Source organism: Eumetopias jubatus, unplaced genomic scaffold (genome assembly GCF_037043125.1).
Source record: "Eumetopias jubatus isolate StellerSeaLion01/CBP00866 unplaced genomic scaffold, mEumJub1_p1.0 scaffold_2, whole genome shotgun sequence".
NCBI lineage: Eukaryota > Metazoa > Chordata > Mammalia > Carnivora > Otariidae > Eumetopias > Eumetopias jubatus.
In genome coordinates, this window is record NW_028274808.1 from 49,523,600 (window position 1) to 49,551,045 (window position 27,446).

A 27,446-nucleotide genomic window follows, 5' to 3' on the forward strand; every position below is an offset into this window, starting at 1 on the left:
AAAGACAACCTTTGGCATTGATCCTATTATAGGTTTGTTTTCTGTTTTCTATGGTAGATTTTGTTTTTAAATATATGCTCATTTCTTTCCTTTTATTGGGAGTTTTGTTTTTCCTATATACTTAGCTTGCCAATTTTTCAGGGTTTTAATAGCATTTAAGATTATAAATCTCTATAAAGCACAACTTTAGCTGCACCCTCAAGTTTTTATATATAGTATATGATTATTTAAAAATCTCTTCTAGGGGCGCCTGGGTGGCTCAGTCGTTAAGCCTCTCCCTTCCGCTCGGGTCTTGGTCCCAGGGTCCTGGGATGGAGCCCCGCATCAAGCTCCCTGCTCAGCGGAGAGCCTGCTTCTCCCTCTCCCTCTCCTTCTGCTGCTCCCCCTGCTTGTGCTGTCAAATAAATAAAATCTTTAAAAAATAAAAATTTTTAAAAAAGGAAAAATTTGCTAGGGGCGTCTGGGTGGCTTGGTCAGTTAAGTGTCCGACTCTTGGTTTCAGCTCAAGTTGTGATCTCAGGGTTGTAGGATCAAGCCCCAAGTCTGGCTCTGCGCTCAGTAGGGAGTCTGAGGATTCTCTCTTTCCCTCTGTCCTTACCCCATCTCTCTCTCAAATAAGTAAATCTTTATGGTGGCTCAGTTGGTTGAGCAACTGCCTTCGGCTCAGGTCATGATCCTGGAGTCCTGGGATCCAGTCCCGCATCCGGCCCCCTGCTCGGCGGGCAGTCTGCTTCTCTCTGACCCTTGCCCCTCTCATGCTCTATCTCATTCTCTCTCTCTCAAATAAATAAAATTTTAAAAAAATAAAAATCTAATTTTATTTTAATCAACGAATTGTGGATTAAGTAGGAACCAGGAGGCAATAAATAATCCACAATGTTTCTTGAGCAGCTACTGATCTCTATTTTCTAGAGGTGCAAACAGGCTCTTGACGGCCTTACCCTGATAGCAAAGGGAGATTTTCTGGGAGGTGAGAAAATGATCTGGGAGAATCCTGTTTGGATTTGCCAATTAAAATTAATTCAGCAGAAAGATTAGCCCTGCTGTATCCACCCAGTCACATTACTTTTCTGAGAATGAGGCAGATGGCCAAAAACAGGATAACATCTGAGACTTAAAAGAGCAAGTTCCGGAACAAGGATAGAAAACTTTCTTGGCATTGGCAGCAGATTGTCTGCAACTTTGTGTTGAGCCCCATCCAGACACAAACTGGAAAGCACGCCGGGAACATTTTGCAGTGTCTGCCATTGACAGGTGCTGTGAATTTGCTGACCCAGTTCTTGGGCATTAGTTTGTTCCCATTTAGATATCCCAACTATAACAACTGGAAACAAATTTCTCAAGGAAAAAAAAGTATTGGATTATGTATTAAAAAGAAAGCTGCAATTCACGAGAATGGACCAAGAGACACACTGCCTTGTCAACTTGGCAAACGTAATGAGATCATATAAAAGTCAAAGTGAGGGTAACTACATGTCAGCGTGCAAAATTGTATACAAGATTTTTCTATGACAGCTTTCAGTTTGCTTTAATGTCACTTTACTGGTGTGTTGAAAGAAGATATGCCCATTAATAATCTGTGTACTATGGCTTGGTATAATCTTATTCTAAAAGGAACTCCAGTGAATTCTAGAATTGTTTAAAGCTCAGCGTGTAATGGTTCCTCATCTGTCCCAGAAGTGACAGTAACTTTTAAAACTCTTTCTATAGTCAAGTCTTGCTGTATGGAGTCACAACCACAACTCATTAACTAAAAATGCCCAGGCAGGGGGCACCTGGGTGGCTCAGTTGGTTAAGTGTCCAATGCTTGATTTCGTCTCAGGTCATGACCTCAGAGTTCTGGGATCGAGCCCCATGAGTCTGCATCGGGCTCCATGCTCAGCAGGGAGTCTGCTGGAGATTCTCTCTCCCTCTCCCCACCCCACTACTCTCTCTCGCAAATAAATAAATCAATCCATCTTAAAAAAAAAAAAAATGCCCAGGTGGCTGTGGCACAGAGAAACTGCTGATCCAAATCACCCTCATTTTATAGGCCACGAGAAACACATTCACTCACATTCATTCAATACATTTAATGATGACACTCAAATTAATGACGTATAAAATAAGACACCTTCTGGTAACTGAAGTCTCCTTTATTCTAGATCATCCTATTAGAATTTTATTATTTTTACACCAGAACTATGAAATGCTTAAGACAGATTACTAAATAAAAAATAAAATAGGGATCTCAATGCATAAAACATAAATTAAAGCAAAAGCAAAGACCTGGGGAGATCCAAGAGAGCAAGACAAGCCTTAACCAAAAAAAACCTGTGAGTACCCAAGGAGCTAGTGTTTTGAGCCACGTTCTCTCAGCTTCTGGTGACCATATTTAGTAATAAGCACATCAGCCAAAAAAGGCCAGGAAAAAGCTTAATGGTTTAAAAAATAAGCAAACGGAGACTTATTTTGTATTGCACAAAGTGCTAATTTCAATAGATCCATTAAAATAATTTTTGAGAAACTAATAAAAGTGATGGTTGCTCAATCCAAATTGTTAGACATAAGAGTTTACAGCATTGTATTATGCTAGTGTTTTAAATCTGTATAAACAAATTCAAATACTTGAGTAGCTAGTTTCTTAAACTTAATAGAAAACCTTCTACAATCTCAAATGCTTATCATTGTAAACATGTTAAGAAATATTATAAATAATTGTTTAAATGTTAACTAGGTGCTATGGTCCTAAAGCGGGTCACTTCAAAAAGCCCAATAATTACAGCTTATCATAGTAACTATATAATGTATGACAGTAAACAGAACAGTTATATACATGAGCCAACGTAAAGGTCAGTAGTCATGAATATGAGGGGGTCACTGGACATCTATTTCCAAAGCTTCCACGATGTGTGCGGCAGAAGGACGATCTTTAGGATCTTCATTAGTGCATACAGAAAAGAGTTCAATCACTTTCTGGTATGTTTCATCCAGTTCTTCCATATTAACAGGTGGCCTCGTCCCCAGAGCTGCATAGTATGCTTCATCGTCAAAGTCACTTTCATCAAAAGTTTTATCTGCTCAAGAAGGAGTTGACACAAACAGAATTAACACTAAGTCAGGGAAAAGTTTAGCAACTGCTCGAACTCACCCTCCTGAAACAAGAACTCATCATCTGGGATGCTTTTCATGATACACTGCGGTCTGCCATGGTGGAGATCAGCTATTGTCATGGTTTACAGGTCATGAACCCCGCCCCTCTTACTAAGATAGCTCTCTAATCTTTTCCTCAGGCGAGGGGAGTTTCCAAGGAAACTTTCTGCTCTGCTTCTCAATTTATCTCCCTATTGTCAATTAACCTACTCTCATTTGTAGGAGATTAAACTGAGATTGCACCAAATTAGTATTAATATAATCCATATCTCATGCACTAGATCAAACAACTTCCTCTTTTAAATTTTAACTTAAAGATGAAATAAAATTTTACCAGCTAATCTTTAGTTCAAACTGAGGAGATTGGGGTTTATGTTAAAAATAGTTATACCTTCATCATCATCATCTGGAAGATTAATGTGTGGAATAGACAAAGTCATCATTTCCCACAGAGTCAGGCCAAAGGCAAATATGTCAGCCTTGTCAGTAATAATACCATTCTCTTCCAAAGCTTCCTTGGGTTTCCAAGGCTCGGTGCCAATGTAACAGGCCTCGGGGTCGGTCACTGAAACAAAATACAAGGAAGCTGGTCCTTAGGGCAAGCACTAGAAATCACTAAGAAAAGCAAGCAACCCAAAGAAAACTGGGTAAGTGATTTAACAGGTAGTTTAAAGGTTAATACGTGTAGGTAATAAACATGAAAATATACTCAATCTCATTAATAAGAATTACTTTTTCCTTATCAGGTTGTAAAATATTCAAAATCTGGCCAGTTGGCAAGGGTGTAGAGAAACAGCACTTCTCTTTGAAGGTAGCAGGAATGAGGGCACCTGGGCGCCTCGGTCAGTTAAGGGTCTGATTCTTGACTTCGGCTCAAGTCATGATCTCAGGGCCCTGGGATCAAGCCCCGAGTTTGGGCTCCCTGCTCAGCGGGGAGGCTGCTTCAGATTCTCCCTCTCCCTCTGCCCCTCCCCTCACCTCTCTTTCCCTCTCTTAAAAAAAAAAAAAGAAAAAAGAGGCAGGAATATAGATACCACAAAAGACCTCAAAGAGCCAAAGCAATCTTGAGGGGAAAAAAAGCTGAAGGTATCACAATTACAGATTTCAAGATACACTACAAAGCTCTAGTAACCAAAACAGTATGGTACTGGCACAAAAATAGACACACAGAGGAACAGAAGAGAGCCCAGAAAGAAACCCATGCTTATATGGTCAATTAATCTATGACAAAGGAGGCAATCAATAAATGGTGCTAGGAAAACTGGACACCTACATGCAGAAGAATGAAACTGGACCATTTTCTTATACCATACACAAAAATAAACTCAAAATGGCTTAAAGACCTACATGTGAGACCTGAAATCGTAAAACTCCTAAAAGAACACATAGGCAGTAGTATCTTTGACAGTGGCCTTAGCAACATTTTTCTAGATACGTCTCCTCAGGCGAGGGAAACAAAAGCAAAAATAAACTATTGGGACTACACCAAAACAACACACTTTTGTACAGTGATGGAAACCATCAACAAAACGAAAGACAACCTACTGAATGGGAGACGATATTTGCAAATGATATATCTGATAAGGGGTGAGTATCCAAAATACATAAAGACTCATAAAACTCAACATAAAAAAAAACAAACTATTGATTAAAAAAATGGCCAGAGAATCTGAACAGACATTTCTCCAAAAATGACACAGAGATGGCCAACAGGCACATGAAAAGATGCTCTTCATCACTCATCATGGGGAAATTGCAAATCAAAATCACAAGGTATCACCTCACACCAGTCAGAATAGCTGGTATCAAAAAAACAAGAAATGGCAAGTGCTGGTGAGGATGTAGAGAAAAGGAACCCTCATGCACTACTGGTGGGAATGCAAACTGGTGCAGCCACTGTGGAAAATAGTATGGAGGTTCCTCTAAAGTTTTGCAGTCTGTTCTGCTACAATAAATATTTTGTAACACAAATTAGTGCAGACACAATTAGGTATAAAAAGATCCATTTTTTTTCCCATTACCTGTTATTTTTAAATGATCAGAAGTAAACGTCCTCATAAAGAGAAAGCCTTATCCCAAGGGAACAAAAATGCTTTCTCTTAATGCATGGTTGGTTTAGCAGCTTTAAGAACTGCTAATGCTGACTATAACCTTAAATTGTCTCGTGAAGCTGAGAGTGTCAGCAAAGGGGCTGGGGAAGCACTCCCCCGCCCCCATGCTTACAAATATTTTTTTAATTAAGAAAGCCAGATCAAATTTTTAGTTTTAATTAAAAGTACCTATTGAAAATAAATGCCCTCAAGGAAGTGCAAACCCAGGGTTTATGGTCACACAGGATGAACTGATGCTGGGTGCCAGCCAAAATTCTATGTGTTCATATTTTTATCAGGATCATTATTGCTTTTGTTACTGCTTTGTTTTCAAAGCTACATGGGGTTTGATTCTTCTGTCTCAACTCTATTTCTTCTATAAGCTTAGGTCTCTTTTGGTTTTGCAGAAATTAATATATCAGGTTATTATAAAAAATGCCCACACTGCCCAATTAGTTTTTGGAATATGTTCTTGGGAATGAATTACAGGATCAAAGGGCGTTTTGAAAGGTTTTTGGTTTTTTAAAAAATACATATTTCCAAATTGCCCACTGTAGTAGTTATCAGTGCTGTTCATCAAGTAGTTCATACTCTCTCCCTTCGGGACACATAGAAAGATTGCACTTTCTGGCCTGTCAAGCTTGGATGGAGCCATCTGCCTAGTTCTGGCCAGTGAGTTGTGAAAGAAGGGACTTGTGTCATTTCTAATCTCGAGCATGTGTTAATGCAAGACTTTCTAGGACAGCACCTTCCAATAGAACTTTCTGTGACAATAGAAATGTTCCATATCCGCACTGTCCAACATGGTAGCCACTAAGCATATGTATCTACTGAGTGCTTGAAAAGTGGCTGGGGAAATGAGAGTTTAAAATGTTAAAATATTAACTAATTTAAATAGCCATATGTAGCTAGTAGCTCTGTAGTGCACAGCTCTAGAGCCTTTTTTACCCTCCATACATACAATAGCAATATTCCATATAGTGGATGTTCCAGCAGCTTAGGTCCTAAAGTGAGAATGGCATGGGACAGCCATTATGGACCTATAGCCTGGAAAAGCCTGGGTTTGAAGCCGCTGAAGTTTTTGAGGGCCTATGCTACCACAGCACAACTTAGCCTAACCTGAATGATACACCAATCACAACTTTACTTCGCGTATGAGAAGCTATCCTATTGCTCACAGTAGCAGAGAGAAATTTTTCAAAGGATTTTTCATGGTCACGGCTTTTTTTTTTTTTTTTTTTAATCGTTTCTGGCTTTGGTGTCCTTCTTAAGCCCAATATTAAGGAAATATTTACCTACAATTTTTTCCATTTTTTTTTTTACATCCTCAATCTACAAGGATGAGTGTGAGGATGGAAAACAGCTTTATTTTTTCTAAAATATCCAGGGCATCATCATTTATTGACTCAACTACCTCTTTTTCACTAATACTAACATGTCACTTTTATTACAAAAACTCGATATATTTGGGAATACCTGACTTCCTTATATTTTTCTGCCTATTTTCTCATGAGTATCACTGCTTTAATTACTGTGGCTTTGTAATACTTAACATCTCCTCAGGGAAATTCCTACTCATCATTCTTTCACAGAATTTTCCTGGCTAAGTTTGAACATATAAGAAGGATGAACTGTTTATGAACTGTTTTACAGGTTTATAAACTATGAACTTTGACACGGTCTAAAATAAAATAGATCATATTGGGATAATGCACAATTCATGGATTTTTTAATTCATTCACTTTCTGCTTTCTATTTTTAAAAGGGCTTCATTTTTTCTCTGATGAGAGTTAAATACGCAAACTTAATTTCATAAAGGTTAAATAATGAAAATGTTTTCCTCTGTGTAGTGTTGACCATATCAAATAGGTTTTGATTTGTTATTACATTCTCATTATTTTCTAAATATTTGTGTAGGTGAAATTTGATTTCAGCTAAGAATTATTTACAAATATTTTGAATTCCTAAAAAATGTGGGTGTTGTTGTTTCCAATTGTGTCACTAATTTCTAGATTTATGATGATCTAGATGATGAACGTCAACCATTAGATCACTTTCACTTTTTGTAATGAGGTTTTCTCATATAACTTAATATATGTCCAATTTTAATAAATACTTGGACATACAGAGATTGACCTTATACTACTCAGACCTTCTACATCTTAATTTTGTCTATTTGATCTATTAAGGATTGAGAAAATTTTGCTTAAAAAATCTTATTCTTATTGTCTCACAATTTCACCTTTCATTTTTCAAAGTTTCAACTTTGTAGCAGTTATGTAGCCTAAAGGCTCATGAATGATTATAGACATCTTTGTGTAGTCCCTCTATTCAACCTGGCTTTTGCCTTCGACCTAATTTATAGACTTTACCTTAGCTAGAAATTACAGTGCGAAAAAGTTCTAAACAGCATTCATTAATCTTTCTTTTACCTTCTATTCGTATAAAGAAGCAAATTTAAGTGTTATTAAATAACATGTTGAAAGCAGAGGCTTTCTTTACAAGGCTGGCTCTGGGTTCTCACCAAGATCTTAAATTCCCTGAGGATGTCAGTATTTATATTAGAGTGAGAAGAATGAGTTGGGGCAGGTCAAGGGGCAAGAAGCAGAAGGCTTTTATTAGCACCCTATTTTCCTACTTCTACCCCAGTTTCTTCTTCTACCAGTTTCCCCAATCTCGTCACTAAATGAACTCCTTTATAAAACCTTATTAAAACTTTGTTTTCTAGTCCCAGATCTTTTACCACATAAAAATCCCAATCCAGGTTAGAAATAGTTCCTAAAATTATCTTCAATTGAAGCAGATATTAATAAAAATGCAATAAGTTATATTGTGGGTATGGCAAAGGAGAGGGCTGGAGGCTGAGTCAAAGAGAGACAGGAAAGGAAGGATATTATTGTATACTTTTGATACAGTTTTTGATTTTTGAAGTATGTAAACTTATTATCTATTTAAATACATAAAAATTAGAAATTTAAAAATTGCATAAAAATAGAGTTTTAAAAAATTCGAATACTACTGGGGCACCTGGGTGGCTCAGTCAGTTAAGCGTCTGCCTTCAGCTCAGGTCATGATCCCAGGGTGCTGGGATCCAGCCCCCAGGGAGTCTGCTTCTCCCTCTCCCCACCTCGTGCTCTCGCTCTCAAATAAATACAATCTTAAAATATAATAATAATAAAAATTTGACTACTACTTACCAGTCATATTTTCATCCAGTGGTAGAGAGACTCCTACATCACAGATTTTAACTGTTTCAAAATCACCTTTAATTACAACATTTGAAGACTTTATGTCTCCATGAAGCAGTTTCTTTTCTTGGTGTAGATACTAAAATAGTGGAAAATTTAACACATCTGAGCAAATACATAAACTGATAAAAATATATGATAACCTCCAAACACAGAAAAAACAACTTGAACTCCCTTCCTGAACTACATGCAGGATGATATCTGTCCATCATTTCAGATTATTTGAAGTCAGACAAGGGAACATCCCATATTACTCCAGTCTGCCATACTGAGCAGACATAAAGAGTCTTTGGAAATCAATGTCTATTTATAGATAAGCTAACTTTTCAAACTCATCTCATACTTTTACAGCAAAAGAGGATACTGCAGCTTTAAAAATATATCACAATTTTACTTGAGACTAGTAGGTTTTAGAACTAAATCTGGAACCTTCACAATGAGGCACACTTTTCACAAACAAGTTGTTGAGATAACGCAGAACAACAGATAATTAAGGGCAAAAGTTACACAAGAAGAGGAAGCAGAAATGTCATCTAAGACTAATACTTTATTTTACACATTAACTCTTAGTAATGATACTCATCCATAATCAAAAACAATCCTGAAAAACTGTTATTTTTTCATTCATCAGCATCTACTCTGTGAGCTGCTTGAAAATAGTGCAGAGATGATTTTTGGTATATACTTTCGAACACTTACTGTGCTTCATTTAAATGTTGATCATAAATTGAGTATGCTCAAATATGTTCATAGTGAAATGTATTAATTCCACTATCCATATATATTTAAAGTCATTATTTATTAAATAATTCAAATTTTTAATTTAGCTTATCCTATCCATTTAAAATCAGTTTTTCTACATAGATATTAAAATATATATTTAGGAATATTGCTTTTATGTAGTTTTATATTTCATAAGTCAATTTTATATCAACTCTTAACATGCAACTTTGATATCAGCATCAATACATGATCCACTCTTGAGTCATCCAACAGTGTTCCGGAGCCACCATTTCTCCGGCTTGGTTACCTAGGATAACGAATCCTTTTTCTTCCTTACACTGTACCTATTCAAAGGCACAACAATTTATTTGACAATATTAAAAGAGCTTTTTTCTTCATTTGACCTATAGACGTATATTGACATCCAAAACTTAACATCTCACAAAGCAATCTTCAAGAGGTCTGTTTATATCAACAGAGGATTAGGCTACACCCCCAGGAATAATTACTAAATTTGTGTTAAATTGATTAATCCTTTTAACTAAATCTAACATATGATCTGTATAAACAAAACTACCTGACTTGGATTATTTCAGGCTATGTAAAGACCTCAAAGAATACTCTGCTGATCAAGATAAGGAAATAGTGCATTCTGCAATACGAGAGAGTCTATAAAGACTTTAACTTGGGGCAACTACTTCTTCTGCAGGAAAAAAAAAATCCCACCTTGTAATTAGGTATATAAAGTAGTTCTTTCTTGTTCCACAAAAATCATTTAAAATATAATGGCACGGTTACCTTTAACCCTCTCGCCATGTTCAAAGCAACTTTTAAAATTATGGCTGCTGGAAAAGGATCTTGTCTGTCTTTATATCGTTCTTCTATTAAGTCATTTAGAGACTTTTCCCCTCCATATTCCATAGCGAGACACAGACTACCATCACTGGCTTCAGTGAAAGCACGATAACCTTAAAGAAAACAGGACATTTTCTTACTAGAATAGGGAAGAATAACAGTATTTAAGTTTTTTTACAGTGATGTGATTGGAAACTGACAAAGTACAATGAAACAATTATTTATAAAGCTAACTCAGTAGATATAAGTTAAAATGACTTCAGTGTTTGCCAATAGGATCACAAATTAAAATATTTTTAAATGCTCTATGCCTTCCTAAATATAATGGTTTCACTAGTCTTATTTACATTGAAAATGAAAATAAGGAAATTATCTAAATGAAGGTCATTTTATATTCCTGAATTCTCTACAGCACCAGCATCATAATGAGTATATCTATTCCCATTAAATTTTAAAAATACAGAAGCATCTAAAAATATTACATAATTCTTATTTGAGAACATTCACAATAATCTTGTTCTTGCCAAACTCCACCACCATCTTCATTTTTATTAGTGACACTGGTCGAGAGATTATATAAACTGTTTCTGAATAAACACATGTACTGCTACAAGGTAAATTTAAACTTACCTACAATGTTTGGATGATGGAGGTTTTTCAAAATCTTAGCTTCATCTATTAGTCTCTTTTGATACATACTTTGATAATGATCATTACATCTTGGGTTAATCTTTTTCACAGCCCAAGGAGAATAAGACAAACCTCTTGGAGATCTTAAAAAAATAATCAAACAAAGTATAGAAAGAATAATAACCATAATGCATTTCAAATGACTAACAAGAACTTTCAAATTTTGAAAAGAGTTCAGTAATAATTTAAAATTTTTTTACAAATATTTTCGACTATTGGGGCACCTGGGTGGCTCAGTCACTTAAGCATCCAACTCTTGGTTTCGGTCAGGTCATGGGATCAAGCCCTGCATCGGGCTCTGCGCTCAGCGCACCGTCTACTCAGGACTCTCTCTCCCTCTGCCCCTCTCCCCACTCCATGCACGCTCTCTCTCTCATAAATAAATAAATCTTAAAAAAATTTAAAAATAAAGTATTTTTGACTATCAACACCTCTGCTACATATCCTTTTTAATTGGAAGATATATAGCTGATATAGCTATTAATTACAAGCCTGATATCTATTGCTGAAAGGTAGGGGTTAAAAAGAGACAAGTAGGAAAAAAAAAGAGAGAAAAAAAGAGACAACTAAAAGGAAAAAGATGGGACGTTATAAATTTTAAACTTCAAAATTACTCTTTTCTAATTTTTCCATTTCAGCATGTCAGACTACCAACTACTTATCAAACATTTAACTATATGTACCAGAGGTAAGTTACAGAATGCTAAGTAATAAACACTGGCGTCCAAGAAGCTTAAAGAACAGATGTACAAAAAACATTTGGCCCATATATGATTGTGCAAAGAATAACACTGCTCTTCACCAACAAATATTGTCCCTCTATAGTAACCAATCCATCCTATACCTTTCACCATATACTCAAAGACTCACGTGTAAGGAGATAATAAACGTACAAATGAGAAAAAACGTAAACTGTCTATTTTCTGGGAAGAGTCAGTCATTTTAAGAATATTTAAGGTGCAAACATTCTGAGGTCTAAATAAACAGGTAAAACAAAGTCAGGGACAAGTTTACCCGATAAAGTAGTTATTCATGGGTACAGCAAATTAAGGAGGACAAAGTGCATGCAGCGTATGGGCAAGAAAGCAAATGAAAAGAGCCTCGAAAGTTAGAGATTAAAAATTTTACCATAAGAAGATAAAATAGACTGAACCAAGAATCAAGAATCCACTTAGTTTTTTACTAACTCATGAACATGGCTCTATGCTTGCAGGACCTTTTCATTTTTAAATCAAAAAACATGCACTCAAAGGATCATTAGATTTCTTAATTCAGATACATCTATCATACATAAGTTTATCCAAAGTATTCTTAAACCTCCAATTTTAGATAACAACAGCAGTTGGGGATGCCCCTCTTCCACGTCATTTTATTATGGAAAATATATTTTTCAAGTTTCAAAGGGTACCCCTCAGCTTCCAAGGATTTAGAATTCAGTGAACAAATCCATCTTCACCTTTTTCATATCTCAATCTATAGAATGCCAAGAACATACTTACAAAATCTGAATAAAATATTTTACCAAGCTAAAAGTTGGTTCATTGAAAAGACAAATAAAACAGGCAAATTTTTTTAATGAGACTGCACAAGGGAAAAAATGAGACCCAAATAATATTGCCAACAAAAACAGAGACATAACCACAGATTCATCAGAGATAAAAAATATAAGTGAATAGAAAAATAAAACTTTTATCCCAATAAATTTAAAAGACAAAATGGACAAATTCTTAGAAAAATCTAAGAAACCTGACAAAAGAGAAAATGTAATCACGAGTTTAAAATATTCACATAAAAAATACAAAGCCTAAATAATTTTACAGGTGAGTTTACTAAACTTTCAAGGAACCTATCATTCCATCTTACACAAACTGTTCCAGGGACTAGAAAGAAAAGGGACTATGAGCCTAGTATAACCTTAATAGACAAATCAAATAGGGACAGCAGAAAAAGGCAAATCACAAGCCAATTTCACTTAAATCATAGACATAAGAACCCTAAATAGCAAAATGAATCCATCAGTTTTATTAAAAAAATAATAATGTATCACAACTAAGTTAATCTGGGAATGAGAATTTGATTGAACATAAAAAAATATAGACTTCTAGGTTAAAAAATATAGACTTCTAGCTTGAACATACACATATAATTTTGATCCCTTCCAAACCCCACTAAAATAAAAGCAAATGGGTATTTTAAGACCTACACCCAATGAGAAGGATGGAAATAATGAAAAGGAGAAAATACACTTTTGGAAACTTGGAAAGCAGATGAAAGTAACGGACTTAACAAGCCTAGTGAACTTCCTGAAAGTCACTTAAAAAACAGGTGAATTTCGAGCGCCTGGGTGGCTCAGTTGGTTAAGCAACGACCTTCGGCTCAGGTTGTGATCCCGGAGTCCCGGGATCGAGTCCCGCATCGGGCTCCCGGCTCGGCAGGGAATCTGCTTCTCCCTCTGACCCAACCCCCTGTCATGCTCTCTCTCTCTCAAATAAATAAAATCTTTAAAAACAAAAAACAGGTGAATTTCTAGACACCCTCCCCAATTCTGTCCACCTCCTATTCCTCCAGCTTCTGCAGACCGGAGACTGGCTTTGGAAGGGGTTAAAGCGGAGGGTCTTTAGCCTGAGGTTTACTGGCATAGTTGAGAACCCGTGAAGCACAGGGGAAGAGTAAATGACCATACGCGTACTAAATGCTGAATGTGCTTTCACATGTGTATATACCTGTTTATTAACACCCAGACCAGGATACAGAGCCCTTATAGCACCCTCAAAAGACTTAGGATGCCATCTGAACATGGAAAACATTAAGATAATTATTAAAAACAAGACAGACAAAAATGAAAAAATAGAAATATCAGAAGATGAAGTTGGAGAAATCTCCCAGAAAACAGAGCAAAAAAAAAACCCAGCCCCCCCACCCCCCGCCAACGGTAAACAATAGGATTTCCAGATAGAGAAGAGCATAATGGGGGTGAAAATTATCAACAAAGTAATTTAAAAAACAATTTCCCAAGATTTAAGAGTAGGAATTTTCAGATTCCAGAAGGCCCACACCCATGTATGTCATTGTGAAATTCCAGAACAATGGTGACAAACAGAAGATCATACAAAGTTCCAGGAGAGTGGGAGGGACAAATAACCTAAACCAGATTACATAAAAAGCAGCAGCAATCAGAAAGGCTTCAGAAATCTCAACAGCAACACTACAGGCTAATAAACAATGGAACAATGACCTCAAAATTCTAGAAGAAAATTATTTCCAAACGAGGATTCTGACTCAGAAAATCAAAAAGGGCCATTCGAGAATGAGAGTAAAATGAAAACATTTCATAAATGCAGATTTTCAAAAATGTTATTTCCTGTGCATCTTTCAATGGGGAGCTACTACATGCCCTCAGTCAAAATGAAATGTAAACCAAGAAATAGTAAGATGTAAGATACAGAAAAACAGAGGATCCAATTCACCAGAGAAATGAAGGAAATCTCCAGGTTACCAGTAAAAGAAAACCCCAGGTTGACACGGCTACATTAGGAGGAGTGGTATGGTCAGTCACTGACTACTGTTTTTCAGTGACAGCGATATGAAGCCTTCTAATTAAGTCTCACAGAGAGAACTTTGTTGGTAACACACTTTACATGTAAGGACATTTTTTATTTTATTTTATTTTATTTTTTTAAGATTTTATTTATTTATTTGACAGAGAGAGAGACAGCAAGAGAGGGAGCACAAGCAGGGGGAGTGGGAGAGGGAGAAGCGCTTCCCACTGAGCAGGGAGCCTGATGCGGGGCTCGATCCCAGGACCCTGGGATCATGACCTGAGCCAAAGGCAGACGCTTAATGACTGAGCCACCCAGGTGCCCGGTAAGGACATTTTTTTAAAAGGGGGAAAAAATGAGACTAGCCATAAACGTGTGAGAATTTTTTCTTTCAAAATAACTTAAGAGTTTTTAGACCCTAAAAAATGAATGTCTATAAAAAAAATAGCACAGAAACACACGAAGGGGGTGTTTAAACCACAAAAATTCTTCAAGAATAGCCACATATAATTGCCATGCTACGTAACAGAAAGTATTTCTATTTGGAAACAATATAAACCTAGATAAAGCTAACAATATACTGGTAGGTAGGCTGATTCCAACAATGCATTAAGGAATATAAATTGACTTAAGTTATTTGACACTTAATAAATAAAGGTACAGAGTAATGAGTAAAAGAAACAACTTTTAAAAAAATGCTTGTTGACACCTATATTTCATTTTTCTTTTAATACAATTTTCCTACTTTAATATCATGTATATACCCCTCTTACTGAACAGTGATGACATAAGAAATTAAAAAAATGTCCTTTTTTAAAGGAGAGTATCTTGAGGATGCCATTCTCCAGATACAAGAGGTTAACAGTCACTGACATCCCCCAACATCAGCATCTTCTCGGAGGTTTTCCTATTGAGAATCCTGTGTTGTTACCACACAGGAACCACCTTCCCTCTGTCTCTTTCCCTTCCCACACAAGCTAAGGAAAAATTATAAGATAAATTCCTTCTCCTTTAATAATCCATCAGTAGGAAGGTAGGAGAAAAGTATACCAGGCAAAATTCTGGCAAAGTTATAAAAAGTTCTAGGACTGGAATATAGCAGTCAGATAAGATCAGGAACACATCTGACATCAAAATATTTGAATTTTCATATTCTTTTTTGTCTTCAGGTACACAGCAACTATGGTTCCATGTGAAAAGGTTAATTTGGAATGTTACACTCACCTTTTCATAAGGTAGACATTTACCCCAGTGCCAAAGCCAAGCTTCTGCATAAATGGAGAAGCAGGAATATTTATACATGGAGTTGAACATAGTGCTAAATGTCAGAAAGACAAATAAAAAATATAAAATTAGTATTTGAAAAGACCTCTACAAAAGCATCCAAGTATTTTCAACATCTGAGTATTAACTGGCATAGTCTTCTGGAGAGCAATTTGATACTATCTACCCTAACTGTACATGGAAACCCTTTGACCAAATCCACTTCTGGAGCCCTATCTCACAGGAACACCGAAGCAGGCGTCAGCAAATGGCCTATTTTTGTTTGACTCACAAGCTAAGATTTGTTCTTAGATTATAAAAGTGTTGTTAAAAAATAAAGAAGAATATGCAACAGAGTCCCTATGTGGCCCACAAAGCCTAAACTATTACTATATGTTGTTTGCCAACTGTGTACTACAGCACGTGTGCAGACAACATGCACACACTTCTCTTTGAAAATTGGGATTTTTGTGACTGCAAACAAACAAACAAAAAACCCAACTAGTCATCATTAGGGTGATAATTATATCATATCTGTATTACAGAGCATTATGTAGTCGTTAAAAAAGATGAGATAGAGGAGTCCTACTTTTGTTCATGAACAACTGAACAGCCTTCTTGCCGTGAATAACTAAAACACCTGACAAAATAGAAGTTTTCAGACATTCGACAACAGGCAGAGCAGGGTTGTGAACTCTGAGAGAAAACAAACAAATGATGGGAGCCCTATCACTGCCCTAACTTTACTGCTTTAAGGCAGTCTCTGGGCGGCAGCACGAAGAAACACAGCCCAGAAGTCTTGTCAAAATCAGGAGACAGAGATCAGAAGTCCAAGAGACCTAAGTAGCTAGCTAGAATTTGTGGAGCAGAGAACCACAGGGAGCCACAAAATGAGAAAGAAAGCTCCAGACACCCGAAAAGAGGTCTCCCTTCAAGTGTTGAGTTATCTGCACATCCAACAGACAGAACTCCCCAAAGTCAGGGAAAGCACCATGCACGGGCGTGACTAAACAGCCCACAGAGAGCACAACGGTCTAGGAATGGTTCAATTACCATCAACCAGGGCGCGGCAACTTGGTAACACACAGGGCATTGAGTAAAGTCCTCTAAACAGTCACGGCTCTATTTTAGCCCAAGGAAAAGGTTTACAGTAAAGCTCAAAAGCAAACCTCAAAAGAAATAAGCTAACATGCAGGTAACGTAACTGGACCATCACAAAATCACACTGCCCTCCAAAGAATGACGAAATCTAGCACTTGACAATGTAAAATGTCCAGCAGCCAATAAAAGAACTACCAGGTATGAAAGAAGAAATATGACCCAGGGCGCCTGGGTGGCTCAGTCAGTTAAGCGACTGCCTTCGGCTCAGGTCATGATCCTGGAGTCCCGGGATCGAGTCCCGCATCAGGCTCCCCGCTCAGTGGGGAGTCTGCTTCTCCCTCTGACCCTCTTCCCTCTCATGCTCTCTGTCTCTCATTCTCTCTCTCTCAAATAAATAAATAAAATCTTTAAAAAAATAATGTCTAAAAAAAAAGGAAATATGACCCACACCAGGAGAAAAATAAACCGACAGAAACGTACCATAAAATGACAGTGATGTAGAATTAGGAGGTAAGACCCTTAAAATAGAAATCTTAAAAACATGCTCAATAATGTAAAGGAAAATGTGAGCATAACAATCAAAAAAAACTCCTAATGGAACTTGAGGGAATAAAAAAGACAATGGATAAGAATAAGATCATCTAGAGATGCTGTTAGAGAAGCATCTAGAGAAGAAGGTAACTAAGTTTTAAGACAAAGCAACAAAAACTACCAAAAATGAAGCACAAAAAAAAAAGATTAGAAAAAATACAAAGAAATCATCAGCGAGCTTTGGGACAATAGCAAAAGAGTAGATTTGATCCAACCACACAGAGAATTACATTAAAGGTCATCTAAGCAGTGTTGTCCAATAAAACTTTCTGTCATGATGGAAATGTTCTATATCTGTGTTGTCCAGTATGGTAGCCACTAGCCACATGTGGTTATTGAGCACTAGAAAAGTAGCTAATACAACTGAGGAACTAAATTTGTAATTTTATTTAATTTTAATTCATTTGAACCTAAATTTAAATCACTAGATGTGGCTAACGAATGAACAGTCCAATTAAAGGCAGAAATTGTCAGAATGGATAAAAACAAAATAAGACATAACTACATGCACTCTATAATAAACTCATTTTAAATATAAAAACACAGATGGGTTAAAAGTAAAATGTTGGAAAACATCCTATTCAAACAGTAATCAAATTAAAACTGGACTGGTTTTATCACATAAAAGTAAACACACATCACATAAAGTGAACCTCAAACAGTTCAAGACTGGATAAAGAAGACATTTCATAATAGTAAAGGGGTAAATCATCAAAAGAAATAACCATCCTAAATGTAAAAGTATCTAGTAACAAGCTTCAAAATACATAAAGCAATCACTGTAGAACTCAAAAGGAAAAAAACCAGATAAATCCACAATTGTAGTTGGAGATACCTCTCTCAATAGTAGAATAAATAAAATTCGTAGAGATACAAAAGACCTGGACAAAACAACATAAGTCAACCAGCTTGACCTAAATGATACTCATGGAACACCGTACCCCAAAACAGCAGAAAGTATGATCTTTTCAAGTGCCTGAAACATTCGCCAAAATAAATAAACCTCAAGTCAAGAAAGAAAAAGTAAAATACCAGTGTCAGACATGAAAAAGGAGATACCACCACAGATCCTAATGACATTAGCAGGGTAATAAGGTAATAAGCGTATAACACAAATAACATTTTGCCACTTTATTTGATAACTGGAAAGTGAAAAACTTCCCTGAAAAACACTAACAAAGTTTACACAAGAAGAAACAGATAATTTGAAGAGCCCTATACTTATTAACTGTGATGTCACAGTTAAAATCTTCCTCCTAAGAAAACTTCAGGTCACATGTCTTTCCTATCAGTAAAGGAAGAAAAGCCAGTTAAGGGAAAAAAAAACACCCATCAATTCTACATATACTTTCCAAGGGAAGAGAAGGAAACACTTCCCCTCTTACTTTATGAATATAGAATATGCTGATATCGAAACCAGAAAGATATTCCAAAAAGAAAAGACAACTACAGTCCAATATCCCTTATGAACACAGAAAATATTAGCAAACTGAATCAAGCAATATATAAAATACATCAAGACCAAAGTGGCTTTACCCCAGGAATGAAAGTTTGGTTTAACATTTGAAAATTAACACAAATTACCACATTTAAAGACTAAAAAAGCAAACTATCTCAATAGATTCTGAAAAAGCTCTTGACAAAGTTCAACATCCATTCATAATAACCTTCAACCTGATGAAGGACAATAAAAGGAAATCCTTCACCCTGATAAAGGATAACTGTAAAAAACCTCCATCTAGCATAAAACTTCACTGAGAACAAGGCAAGTATGTCCAATCACACCTCTTCTATTCAAAAATATACTAGAGCCAGTGACATAGGGAAAGGAAAAAGAAATAAACTAATACAGTGACACAGGGAAAGGAAAAAGAAATAAACTAATACAGGTAAAAACAAGTAACACTATCTTCATATATTCATCTACAACAGTACCAACTATGTATGAAATAGCCTAAGGAACCCATAAAAAGCTAATAGAATGAGTGGCTTTAGCATGGTTGCAGGACACAAGGTCAATATACAAAAATCTATATACTAGAAATGAACAAGATAAGATTTTCTCCTATATTATCTTCCAGAAATTTAGTAATTTTAATCATTTTTGTATGTGATGTGAGCTGAGAGCAATCTGCATATAAATATCCAAATGCTTTTATTTGTTGAAAAGATTATCCTTTATTCACTGAATTGCCTGGGAAACTCTTTCCCTCACAAGAGCATTGCATGTACCAGAAGGGGAAAGGTAAAGTACCTCATGGTTCAAACTGATTCTTTACCAGGGAGAACCTCCCAATCTGTTAGAATGTCAATAAAATTAGCTAACAGATGGCCAAACCTGGCCTACAAAATAAGTCTTATTTGTTAAAATCAACATTACAAAGAGGACTTGTGCTAAAATTGCTTGTGTATGATAAATAATAGTTAAAGGATCAAATAATGCTAAGACATTTTTATAGCAATAACAATGAAAAAATATTTTATATCTTACCAGATTTCTTTTTTTCAGATAATTTGCTTGGTGTCTTGAAATTACTGATTTCTTCCATTGTAATAAACACTCTAGGTCCTATGATGAAAACAAATTGAAAGTTACACTGCAGTTATACAGAATACAACTCTCTTTCATGAAGAAAAAAAAAGTCCTATAATACTGTAACTCATTTTATCATATAAACATAAAATTTGAGAACTGAAAAAGACCATGACAAATATTTAGTCCAATTTTATTTACAATGAAAAAACTGAGACCTAGGAAGTATAACTACTTACCCAATGTCATGCTATTAATGATTAAGTTTTTACACTTGTTTGTATTAAGAAGTAATATACACACTAGGAAAAAGTAATATATGAACTTGGTTAAAAAAAAAAAAACCACCTCGTACATAAAGGTAAAGGTAAGTTTCCCTCTCACACTTCCCAGGGGTCACTGTTAACAGGTCCTTTATACCTTTTAGAGATACGGTCTAGCCAAGCAGCATTTATTCGTAATAGCCAAAAAGAGGAAACAGAAGTATTCATCGGATGATGAATAAACAAAATATGGCATACAATACACACAACAGAATATTACTCAGTCATAAGAAGGAGTCCTGATACATACTACAACATGAATGAACCTTGAAAACATTATGCTAAGTGAAAGAGGCCAGACACAAGAGGCCACATATATGATTCCATTTACAGAAAATGTCCAGAAGAAGCAAATCCATAGACAGAAAATAGATTAGTAGTTGCCAGGGGCTGGGGAGAAGGGAGAAGAAAGAGCGACTCCTAGTGAGTGTGGGGTTTCTTTTTGTGATGATAAAAATATTCTAAAATTGGGTAGTGATTTAATATATTCAACTCAGACTATTCGTAAAGTCACTACATTATATACTTTCAGAGTGAATTTTATAATATGTGAATTATATCTCAACAAGTTATGTAAAAATGGTCTATGAACAGAAAACACTGTATATACAAGCAAGTTAATCCACGGTTTTTATTTCTTCTGTAACATATTTATTAAAGAATCCTTTTTAATAAAAACTTTAAGTATTACTTTTTCTTTTTAAAAAATAGTTTGGTTCATATTAGATTTATTGTACAGCAAATTGTCACTACATGTATATAAGATTGTTTGGTTTGTCTATAAAAAAATGGGAGGCAGACAAAGGGTTTGCATCCAAAATACATAAAGAACACCAAAAAAAAAAATAATCCAATTAAAAAATGGGCAGAAGACCTGAACAGACATTTTTCCAAAGAAGACATACAGATGACCAAGAGGCACATGAAAAGATGCTCAACATCACCCCGTGAGGGAAATGCAAATCAAAATCACAATGAGACATCACCTCACACCTTTAGTCAGAATGACTAAAATCAAAACCACAAGAAACATGTGTTGGTGAAGATGTGGAGAAAAAGGAACTCTCATGCACTGTTGGTGACAATGCAAATTGGTGCAGCCACCATGGAAGACAGTGTGGAGGTTCCTCAAAAAGCTGAAAACAGAACTACCCTATGATCCAGTAATCTCACTACTGGTATTTGCCCAAAGAAGACAAAAACACTAATTCAAAGGGATACATGCACCCTAAAGTTTACTACAGCATTATTTACAATAGCCAAATTATGGAAGCAGCCCAAGTGTCCATCAATAGATCAGTGGATAAAGATGTGGTACATATATGGAGTGGAATACTACTCAGCCATAAAAAAGAATGAAATCTTGCCATTTGCAACAACATGGATGGATCTAGAGTATAATCCTAAGTGAAATAAGTCACTCAGAGAAAGACAAATACCATATGATTTCACTCATATGTGGAATCTAAAAAAATAAAACAAAGTGGGGGGTAAAACAAAGACAAATCAAAAAACAGACCCTCAACTACAGAGAACAAATGGTTACCAGAGGGGAGGTGGGTGGGGGATGGGTGAAATAGGTGATGGGGATTAAGAGTACACTTACCATGATGAGCACTGAGGAATATACAGAACTGTTGAATCACTATATTGTACACCTGAAACGAATATAACACTGTATGCTAACTACACTGGAATTAAAAAAATAAATTAAAAATTGGCAGGCAGAGAGAACATATGCTTAAATTTTGTATAGAGCTCTTAATAAATAGCATTTTTAAAAACTGCCAAGAAAAATCACCTCAAAGGCCTACCTTTAATTGCCGATTAATGAGAAGCCTGTTTCTTTTTAAATGTAGCCACAATCACCACTGTTTTCAGATTTGCCTGAATTTTGAACACCAAAGACCTCCTTTTCATGCAAAAATACACTAATTTTATCAAGTGAAACATTTAACTAAAAGGAAGGAACATATTTTTCCGGAACACATTTCAGGCCTTTCGGGAAGGATAAACTATTTTAACGGAGTGGGTTGGAGGAGCTACTTCTACTTTGGAAATAATTTCCCCATGTGGTTCTGACTGCCCTTCTTCCATCTTCATTCATCTACCCTCACAAGAAGTTGTGAAGGAGCACCTCAATGAGCTTCTAAGACTCCTATCTACCTATGGGAAGCTACTCTTCATTCATTCACTCAACACATACTTATTGAGCATGTACCATGTGTTAGGCACTGTTCTAGGCACCGGAGCCCCAGCAGTGAACAAGACCCAAACAAACAAGAAGATAAATACAGAAGATAATGATATATAGGCAGGGAAAATACACACCAGTTAACTGAGACAGAGTGCTGGGAAGGGGCTTGAAATTTGAGTTGGGGTGGTCAAGGGGAGGTCTCCTTGAGATGTCATTTGAAGGAAGTAAGGGAGCTAGACCATGCAAATATCTAGGGGAAGTCTGCAGGACAAAAGTAGTAAATACAAAGGCCCTGAGGCACAACATTTTCAAGGGAAAGTGAAGAGGGCAGGGCTAGCAAAAGGGAGAAAGGAAATGAAGTCACAGAGTTTGGGGATGAAGGACAGCAAATCAGGTAGAGCACTGAGCCATAAAGACCTCAGCTTTTATTCATAGAGCTTTAGTCACAGTAAGGATTTCAGCTCTTGCTGAGAAAGGGGAAGCTATTGGAGGATTTTACAAGGAGGAGTGAAACACTCCATGTTATGTTTCAGCAGAATCACTCCCATTTGTGTTTATTAACTGAAGGGGAACAAGGACAGGCACAATACTGAAATAATCCAGGAGAGATGTGGTGGCTTGGATGGTAGGATGGTAGCAGTTAGAAGTGGTGACAAATGGTCAGGTTCTGTATGTATTATGAATCTGGAACCAATAAGATTTCCTAATGTTTGGATTTTTGTTAGGAATGAGAGAAAAGTCAAGGATAGCTCCAAGTTTTCAGACTGAGCAACTGAAAGAATAGAGATGCCATTACTCAGATCAGGAAGTCAATCTTGAATGTCTGATTAGACATCCAAATAAAAACATGAAATAGGCAGCTGGATATAGGTCTGGAATCCAATCTGAAGGTACAAATTTGTGGCATAGCAGCATGTATATGGTATTAAAGCCAAAGACTGGATGAGAGCACCTAAGGAATAAGTAAAGATAGGAAACACAGACCTCTGAGGGATCCCAACATGAGAAACGAAGAACAGAGTAAACTGACGAGGAGCCAGAAAACTAGGATGCAAAACAATCCCACAAAGTGGGGTGTCCTGGAAATTTTACCGCCTTATAAGTCTCACTGCCCTTCCCTTCAGCATAAAGAGGATCTCATATTCAGAAGCAGCCTAAATGTTAAAAAACCTTCCTCCAACTAAAAAACATCTAAGTTTAAACAAGTCTTTTAATACTACATTTTAGAACACTCTAGGACTCAGTCCCACTTCCCACTACAACCTACTTGCAACTAAATAGACTACACCCTCTCTCCATCTCACAGTTGTCTGAGGCACCTTTTTTTCTTGACAAAACAGTTTAGGCCTCAGTCTACTGAGAGATAGATGGCTTCTGGCCACTAGCCCAAACTCTCAGATTTTATATACGTAATCTATATACATATAGATCTATCTCTTTCTATATATTTAAATTGCTAAATAACTATAGTAATCTAAATCACAAGATTCTTATGAAGGTAACAGCATAAAATTGTAAATATCTTACATGAAGATACATTAGAAATGAAAGTATTACGACTGTGGGCAAAATTTCATTGTGGAGTATTTAGGTAATTTTTTTTTAAATCAAGTACTGTTTAAGAAGCAGTATTTAAAAATTAACAGAGCTCAGCAAGTTAATCAAAAGATCCATTGAATCAGATATCAATTAACTTTTGGACCCTAAGCCACCCTAGGGCTAAACAAATACATGGATACTACTGGGCAGAGCTGAAGTGTATAGACAGGCAGCAAAAAAAAAAAAAAAGAAAAGAAAAGAAAAAAAACAGAATGAGAGAATTGGTAACGATGAGAAAAGGAAATGGAGGGGGAAAGTAGCCTGAAAAAGAATGGCAAAGTTCTGATCAGATTATTTCTAAGGTCCTGTACACTTTACACCCCACAGCTTCCTGGAGGTAGAAGCACAAACTGTTTATCCCCCCATCCAGGAGCTTACGGAGGGCTGGTTGTTAAAATGCTTCTTCCAACTGCTCAACCACCTCCCTTGAAAACTGGAAGCAACATTAGGTGAGAAGTTCAAAGGCGGGAACTGTGCTTCATACGACCCCTCTTTCTCAAGCCCCACCCTCCCGTTCCCACCAGAAATCCTTCACCAATTCCAGCCGCGCCTAAGAACTGGAACTGAGACTCACTGGGAGGCGATAAGAAACCACCGTTTCCACCAAGCACAAGCCGGTGTTCCGATCTGGTGCATGTAAGATGTCCCTAAACGCTGGGGTCTCGCCTCAAGCAGAGACCTGGGCCTCAGGGCGTCTGTCTGTAAAACCAATTGTAAAATAACGGCAACCTGCTAGATCCATCGTCTTCTCCTACGGATCTTCCATAAAAAAGTAGATTGTTAGGCTTCACTTCGAGAAAAGGGCAGTTTCTTGAAATCCCCACCCTACCCTGCTATTCAGATGCGCATTCGGGTTTGGGTCGCAAACACTTTTCTAAATTAATTCCCAGTTGAACGCCACATTCCCAACGTCTTCACCTTTCCCGCTAGGTCCCGAGCTGTCACCAAGCAAAAACAGAGGCCGCGGCCCCGGGGGAGGGGGGGGTGGGGGGGGTGGGGAACAGGACTCCGCCCCAACCCGGGCCCACGCGCGGTCAGGGGTCCACAAAAAGCTCCCCTTACCGCAGCCGCGCCGGGGTGGAGAAGTTCAGGCCAAGGCCGTCTTGAAAACTGATCCCGAGTGGCCCTCAACACGACCCGGGGCTGCCTCAGCGTTCCGCCACCGCCAACACAAACCCTCAGTAACAGTCGTTGTGACGGGACCCTCCCCGCTTTCAAAACCGCGCGCGCCGCCCCTGAGCGGCTGCGAACTACGGGGTGGCGCGAAGGACACAACAAGCCGTATTCGTCGTTCTTGCTTCTTTCCCCCCCTGGCCTTTCCAGTCTCAGCGGTCCCATCTTACTACCAAATGGGGACGCCTTGAAGACAAATGAAAGGAAGAAGCTCAAAAAAGGACAAACTGATTTTTAGAGCCACTGTCAGCCTTTCAGACGGACAACTTCGGTTAAAAAGAGTATTTATCCATGCATGTACTTAAGGCTGAAATTCTTCCCCCAATAAAAACACTGTTGTCAAAATGTGTAACGATTATTATATAAATTTTTATTACAGATTTATTTGGCCTTGAAACACTCTAAAAACGTATTAGCCTAGAGTAACAATCATTTTTGGCTACGAAGAAAAACAGATATTTGGAAATTTTGCTAACTCTTGTAATTACCACACTCAGATAACATTTGTTCATCTATTTCTAGAGCATCATTGGGAAGGCACCTACCATTTGCCAGGTGTGTATTGAATTCCTACTACATAGGATGGACTATAGTCGTTATACAAGAGGTGCGAAAATGATTTAAGTCATAGAATGACCTCCTGCTCAGGAGGAGCTTGGACTCTTTGGGGTGGAAAGGAGGAAGAAATTCACTAAGAACACACACACGCACATGCACATGACATAGTACAAAAAATACTATTTTGGACACTACAGATAAGGGCCTGGTATCCAAGATCTATAAAGAACTTCTCAAACTCAACACCCAAAAAACAAATAAGTCAAAAAAATGAGCAGAAGACATGAACAGACACTTCTCGAAAGAAGACATACAAATGGCTAACAGACACATGAAAAAATGTTCATCATCATTAGCCATCAGGGAAATTCAAATCAAAACCACATTGAGATACCACCTTACACCAGTTAGAATGGCAAAAATTGACAAGGCAATAAACAACCAATGTTGGAGAGGTTGTGGAGAAAGGGAAACCCTCTTAGCCTGTTGGTGGGAATGCAAGTTGGTACAGCCACTTTGGAAAACAGTGTGGAGGTGCCTCAAAAAATTAAAAATAGAGCTACCCTATGACCCAGCAATTGCACTCCTGGGTATTTCCTCCAAAGACACAGATGTAGTGAAAAGAAGGGCCAATGCACCCCAATGTTCATAGCAGCAAAGCCCGCAATAGCCAAACTGTGGAAAGAGCTGAGATGCCCTTCAACAGATGAATTGATAAAGAAGACGTGGTCCATATATACGATGGAATATTACTCAGCCATCAGAAAGGATGAATGCCCAGCTTTTACATCCACATGGATGGGACTGGAGGAAATTATGCTAAGTGAAATAAGTCAAGCAGAGAAAGTCAATTATCACATGGTTTCACTTATTTGTGGCACATAAGGGATAGCATGGAGGACATTAGGGGAAGGAAGGGAAAAATGAAGGGAGGGAAATCAGAGGGAGAGATGAACCATGAGAGACTATGGACTCTGAGAAACAAACTGAGGGTTTTAGAGGGGAGGGGGGTGGGGGGATGGGTTAGCCCAGTGATGGGTATTAGGAAGGGCACATACTGCATGGATCACTGGGTGTTATATGAAAACAATGAATCGTGGATCACTGCATCAAAAACTGGTGATGTATTGTATGGTGACTAATATAACATAATAAAATAAAATTTAAAAAAATACTATTTTGTAGGCTATTATGATCATAAACCCCATTTTTCTTTTTTTAATTTAAAATAAATTATTTAACATATAGTGTATTATTAGTTTCAGAGGTAAAGTTCAGTGATTCAACAGTTGCATATAACACCCAGTCCTCATTACATCATGTGCCCTCCTTAATGCTCCCCACCCACCTCCCCTCCAGCAACCTTCAGTTTAGAAACCCCATTTTTCAAATGAGGACACTATGGCACAGAGAGGTTAAGTCATTTGCCGAAAGCCAGAGAGCTAATAAATAGTAGGATCAGAATTTGAACCCATGTTGAGCTTAGACTTCCTCTTTAAGAAAAGTGCTCAAAATCTCTTCCAACACACACACACACACACACACACACACACACACACACACACACCTCCACCTCCAGGGCCTTCTCATTTGGGCATCCTCTCCTAAGCATGGATGGTTTTATCGCACCTTCCCTCTATTTGCATGCTAACTTTTTTTGTGGAGGCATAATATAAACCTCATCATCTTTTTTAAAAAATCTATCATTTTCTTTTTTTGGTAAAGATTTGTTTATTTATTTTAGAGAGTGTGTGAGCGTGGGGGGAGGGCAAAGGGAGAGGGAGACAGAATCCCAAGCCGACTCTCCCCGCTGAGCACAGAGCCCAATGTG

The 27,446-nt window shown here is 37.2% G+C and overlaps 1 protein-coding gene across 1 annotated transcript; it reads right to left on the reverse strand.

The window, feature by feature from the left end:
• Positions 1–2,180: 2,180 nt before the first annotated feature.
• Positions 2,181–25,055, reverse strand: PBK (PDZ binding kinase). The gene is made up of 8 exons (XM_028114351.2): positions 24,947–25,055; positions 19,724–19,801; positions 15,502–15,595; positions 10,679–10,821; positions 9,992–10,161; positions 8,420–8,549; positions 3,524–3,697; positions 2,181–3,056 (listed from the first exon to the last, which is right to left on the reverse strand). Exons 2-8 carry the CDS (start codon positions 19,779–19,781, stop codon positions 2,857–2,859), a joined length of 969 nt encoding a protein of 322 aa, XP_027970152.1. The 5' UTR covers positions 19,782–19,801; positions 24,947–25,055; the 3' UTR covers positions 2,181–2,856.
• Positions 25,056–27,446: the final 2,391 nt, after the last annotated feature.

Coding starts and splice junctions, on each gene's coding strand:
- PBK (XM_028114351.2), bottom strand. CDS start 19,781: ATGGAAGAAATCAGTAATTTCAAGACACCAAGCAAATTATCTGAAAAA. Junction 15,596..19,723: donor ATCTGAAAAAAAGAAATCTG/GTAAGATATAAA, acceptor TCTGACATTTAG/CACTATGTTCAACTCCATGT. Junction 8,550..9,991: donor ACATGGCGAGAGGGTTAAAG/GTAACCGTGCCA, acceptor CCACTATTTTAG/TATCTACACCAAGAAAAGAA.